The 5,264-nt window shown below is 56.9% G+C and overlaps 1 protein-coding gene across 1 annotated transcript in view; it reads left to right on the top strand.

Annotated features, from left to right (window-relative positions):
- Positions 1 to 5,264, top strand: part of MMRN2 (multimerin 2) — a 24,867-nt gene that overhangs the window by 14,322 nt on the left and 5,281 nt on the right. Inside the window, exons 2-6 of the mRNA XM_014543620.1 lie at positions 3,321 to 3,449; positions 3,531 to 3,637; positions 3,739 to 3,819; positions 4,479 to 4,706; positions 4,848 to 5,264. Of these exons, the coding sequence (XP_014399106.1) occupies positions 3,321 to 3,449; positions 3,531 to 3,637; positions 3,739 to 3,819; positions 4,479 to 4,706; positions 4,848 to 5,264 (962 nt within the window). The remainder of the gene's footprint in view (positions 1 to 3,320; positions 3,450 to 3,530; positions 3,638 to 3,738; positions 3,820 to 4,478; positions 4,707 to 4,847) is intronic.

Below are 5,264 nucleotides of genomic sequence, written 5' to 3'. Positions count from 1 at the left end.
TTTCAGGCTGGCCACACCCTCTTTAGGGTGGGGGGTCCCCACTGGGTTGCCTGGCCAGTCTGGGTGAGGGGCTGAGGGCCATTTTCAGGCTGGCCAAGCCCCCTGGTGACGGAAGCTCCCAGCCTCTCCTTTTTTTCTTTTTCTTTTTTTATTCTGGGGTTTACTTACCTTCTATAATTGAAACTTTATTGCCTTCAGTGGAGCTCAGAGCCGGCTGCAGAAGGCGGGAAGCTTGGCTTCCTCCATCACTGGAGCAACCAAGCCTCCTGCTCGCTCCAGCTCCGTGGCTGCCGGCCGCCATCTTGGTTGGGTTAATTTGCATATAGTCGCTCTGATTGGCTGGTTGGCGTGGCTTAAGGTGTAGCGAAGGTATGGTCAATTTGCATGCTTGTCTTTTATTAGATTAGATTTCAGGTGATGTTGGATGCCCAAATACTGCTCCTCTTTATTTATTTATTTATTTTTTTAAATCTTTTTCTTCTACTTTTCATCTCTCTCTTTGCTCTTCTTTTAGGGAAATTTCTTTAACTTTATCCTCCATCACACACACACACACACACACACACACACACACACATTTTATTCTGAGGATATGTTTTTATTGATTTTTATAGAGAGAGGGAGAGAGAGAGAAACATTGGTTGCCTCCCATACTTGCCCTGACCAGGGATCGAACCCTCAACCTTGGTATGTGCCCTGACAGGGAATCAAGCCTACAACCTTTTTTGGTGTACAGGACAATGCTCAAATCAGCTGAGCTACCTGGCCATGGCTACCCTCTAACATTTTTATTACATTTTTTCTGCATTTCTACTGTTATGTTTAATTCCCGAGTGTTCTTTGTTGTTATTGTTTTTGTAAATCCTCACCTGAGGATATTTTTTCCATTGCTTTTTAGAGACAGTGGAAGGAAGGGAGGGAGGGTGAAATAGAGGAACATCCATGTGAAAGAGACATATTGATTGGTTGCCTCCAACATTCCCCAACTGGGGCTGGGGACGAACCTGCAACCCAGGTACTTGCCCTTGACAGGGAATTGAACCCTCAACCCTTGGGTCCATGGACTGATGCTCTAACCACTTAGCAACATAGGCCAGGGCCCAAGGGCTGTTTTGTTGTCCCCCTTTTTTAATAGCTTCTTTTTCTAATTTACTGGCTCCGATAAGCACTCACCAATCTACTAATATTAATGCAAATCTGGGGAAAGCTGTCTTCTCTCTGCAGTCTTAGATTTCTACTAGAGGCCCGGTGCACAAAATTTGTGAACTCAGGAGTGGGGGGGGTCCCTCAGCCCTTGCGAGAGGAGGGTGCAGGCCAGGCCGAGGGACCCCACCGGTGCATGCTCAGGGCCGGGGAGGGACACGGGAGGTTGGCCAGCTGGGGAGGGACCATGGGAGGGCTCCAGGGCATGTCCAGCCTGTCTCACTCAGTCCTGATTGGCAGCAAGCTAACCTACCAGTTGGAGCCTCTGCCCCCTGGTGGTCAGTGCATGTCATAGCAAGGGGTTGAGCGACCTTAGCATATCATTAGCATATTATGCTTTGATTGTTGTGGACACTTAGCATATTAGGCTTTTATTATATCAGATAAGCTGATTTTTCCCTTTTGCTCGTTTTGACCTCCCTCTTTTGTAATAAAGATTTTCTCAGGGATCAGCCTTGGGTGTCCACCCGCTTGAGAGCAGCGAGGTTGAGAAGCCGACTGGAAGCTGGGAGTGCTGGTGGGCTTTCTGTCTGTCTTGTAGCTGCTCTGCTGGGTTAGTGCCTGGAGCCCAGGATGTCAGTGCCTCCGGGTCTTTCCTCCTGAGCAGCTCGTTCCCTGCTGCGTACTCAGCCTCCTCCTGAGGGAAACGGCACTGGCAGGTGCCTGCAGCCGAGGAGAAAGTGGCTGGGAGGGTCTCTGCACTCAAAATGGATATGGTTACTCAGTCCACTTCGATCCCTCCATCCCTCCCAGCAGCCTTGTGTGACCGTGCAGGGTGGTCCCAGGACAGAGATCAGCCCCAGAGAGTAAAGGCCTCCGTAGCCACCGCCACCATCCCGTGCACACTGCCATCACCTCTGACCTGGAATCCTGACACAACCACTTACCTCTTGTCCCCTCCTGTCCCTTCTGTCCCCACGAAGGAGTGAGGTAGCTCTTTCATGTCCCTCTTTACCTCTGAAGCCTCTCCTAAGTAGCCCCCCCCCCCCCCGCACCTCTGTGGGGCCACACCCCTCTGTCACAGTCCTGGTGCCTCACCTGGCCTCTCTGTGAAGACACAGCCCCAAATCCCCTCCTCCTGAGTCCTCCAGGCCAGAGCACCTGCCACACCACCTGAGGTGGCCGGCTCTTCCTGGGGCCTGAAGTGAGGTCTGCACCTCCATGTGGGCACTGGTGCTCTGCGCGTGAGCCTGGCCCCTGTGCCTAGTGCCGAGCTGAACAGACCCAGGAGGTCATTGCTACTTGCCCCCCTGGAGTTCTGCTCTGGGAGCTGACTGCAGGGGAAGGGCCTGCTGAGCCAGTCAAGGCTGCCACCAGGCCAGCGAGCTCCGGCTCCATCAGCAGAAAACACTGCTGCTCTTGGACCTGCAAGGCACACGGGAGGCTGCCTCCTGGGATTCAGGGTGCGGAGACGCCCCATACTACCCTGTAGGGCCTCAGTGTGGGCGGCCTTTCCCAGAGAAGGGACTGCTTGGCAGGCTGCCTTCCCTATAACTACTTGAAAGCCTATTTCCATAATGGCCATAATGGGGCCTGACTAGGGAGCCAGGGCCTTCCTGCGGCCAGGTCCCTGGCGAGGGAAGCTGTGAGTGGTGATGGGAGGCTCAGTCTGCAGCGTCCGCTGAGCACGTGCCAGGCACCGATCCTCATCTGCCCTTGGAGGAGGGGTTACAATCTCCATCGGGGAAATGGAAATGGCAGCTCTCTAAGTGCTTGTTCAAGGCCACACCAGGCAGCGTGAGTTCAAACTCAGGACTCCTCAGGCCCCTGGGCCCTGCTGCGCCCTGGCACCAGGAGAAAGTGAGTTCTCCCTGCCTCCGTGGGTCATTTTGCTGCATGACTTTTGAGGGTCCTCAGCCTCTCTGTACTGGCCCTGGGAAGGCTCCCTAAGGTGGCGGGCCAGGTGCCCGGGGGGGGGGGGCGGGGGGGGGGGTGGTTTCGGGGCTCTCCCTAGGGGGCCGAGGGCTGAGCAGTGCGGAGCACTCCAGCTCGGTTAATGGACCCCACAGTCATGGCAATGGGGGGGCACTCAGCACTGGCGCTTCCTGTTGACCTTAAAAAGGGTGGTGGGTGCCCGGGCATGGCAGTAGCCCTCTCCTCTTGCTTGATTTTTCCAGTAACTGGTGCCCCTACCAGAAGTCCAGGCTGGTCACCTTCATAGCTGCTTGCAAAACGGAGAAATTCCTCATTCACTCACAGCAGCCATGCCTGCAGGGAGCTTCGGACTGCCAGAGAGTCAAAGTCATGTGAGTGGGGCTGGGGGAGGCCACTGGCCCAGTTCCCGCCGCTGCTCACCTGGAGTTGCTGAGCTGGCTGTCTCCCTCTAGGTACCGCATAGCCCACAAGCCGGTGTACCAGGTCAAACAGAAGGTGCTGGCCTCCGTGGTCTGGAGGTGCTGCCCGGGCTTTGCTGGCTCTGACTGCCAGCACCATGGTAGGGCTCCGTGTGTCCCCTCCCACCTCAACCTCTGACCCCGGAGGTCATGCAGCTCCTCTGACCACTTGGGGTCAATATCTGATGCCTCCTCCCTGCAGATCCCACTGCGACCCCTGAGCCCGCAGATCCGGGTGACAGCCTCCAGGAGCACTGGGCCGGGCCGGCTGACGTGGAACCTGGTATGTTGCTTCCCTGGCAGCTGCAGGAGGGGCAGGCAGACAGGAAGAGCTGTGTGCCAGGCTCTTTCTCCTCTGACAAGGCAGTGCCATCTCAGGAAAACTCGGCCCCCAGAACCAGCAGGGCCCCTCTGAGGCTCTGCACCGCCCTACTCCGTACTGAGGAGGACAGGTTGCCTGCCTGCTGGCTATGCACATCACCCCTGTCCTTGACACCCTTTCTAGGAAGGACAGCTTCGCCTGGCACCTCCCTTGCCCCTGCACTGCACAGGTCCCCATGGCCTGGAAGAAACCTCCCCACACCCCGCCCCTCAGTCAGGGACAAGAAGTCATGCTGTCCCTGTTCTCGAGTCAGCATAGGAGAACCATCAAGAGACCCCATGGTTGGGCCTTTCAAGGCTGGACCAAGGTTGGGGTGGCGAATGCGTTTCATCATGTGGCGAACGCCTATCTATTGACAAGGGCTTCTAGCATAGTGTCGAGAGGCCATGCCCACGTGGCCGAGGAGGAAAATGTACCAAGATTGATTAGTCATGTCTGCTGTGGGTGTGGATGGCAGGGTGAAGGCTCACTTACCATGTGTTTGCTCTTCTGGGACTAAAGGCTTCTAAGCGGCTGCTCAGAGGCCATCAGCATACTCCTCTCTGTTCTCAACCCCGAAGTCTCGGTGCCCTATGGTCCGCCCGGGCAGTTAGCCCTCAGTACGTCTTTCTCACGTGTCCTCCAACCACCAGCTGCAGAGACCAGCGACATCAGGGTGCGGCAGGAACGCCTGCTGAGAGGTCTCCAGAATGACATCCACCACCCGGCCGACAGCCTCCCGGGCCCGGGGACGGCCCCGGCAAGCAACCTCACAGCTGCAGTGACTGAGGCACATGAGGAGGCGCTTGGTAAGAGGCAGGCTCCAGGCTGAGGAGAACCTGATTACATCCTAGGGGATGAGTGGGCGGGGAGCAGAGGACCTCCCTCCAGCCCCTGCCTGGGGAGGGGTCTGCTCAACAGGTTGGTGTGAACATGTGCGTCTGTTGCAGAGTTTCCCGGCAAGTCCTTGGAGCAGGTGCTGCCTTTCAGCCCCGTTTGGAGCGGCTTTAACCAGAGCCTGCACAGCCTCTTGGAGGCCGTCAGAAACCTCTCTCTTGATGTGGAGGCCAACCGACAGGCCATCGGCATGGTCCAGGACAGCGCCGTGCCCAGGGCTGACTTCCAGGAGCTTGGAGCCAAGTTCGAGACCAAGGTCCAGGAGAACAGCCAGAGAGTGGGCCAGCTGCAGCAGGACGTGGAGGACCGCCTGCACGCCCAGCATCTCTCCCTGCAGCATTCGCTTTCCGAGGTCCAGGCGGACGTGGACACCAAGTTGAAGAGGCTCCTTAAGGCCCAGGAGCACCTGTCCAATAGCAGCCTGGCGGCAGCCGCGGCAGGAGCAGGAGCCCGGCCCGAGCCGGAGAGCC

This window comes from Myotis brandtii, unplaced genomic scaffold, assembly GCF_000412655.1.
Source record: "Myotis brandtii unplaced genomic scaffold, ASM41265v1 scaffold33, whole genome shotgun sequence".
Lineage (NCBI taxonomy): Eukaryota > Metazoa > Chordata > Mammalia > Chiroptera > Vespertilionidae > Myotis > Myotis brandtii.
Note: the sequence above shows the minus strand (reverse complement) of the source record. Positions and strands in the feature narration are given on the sequence as shown.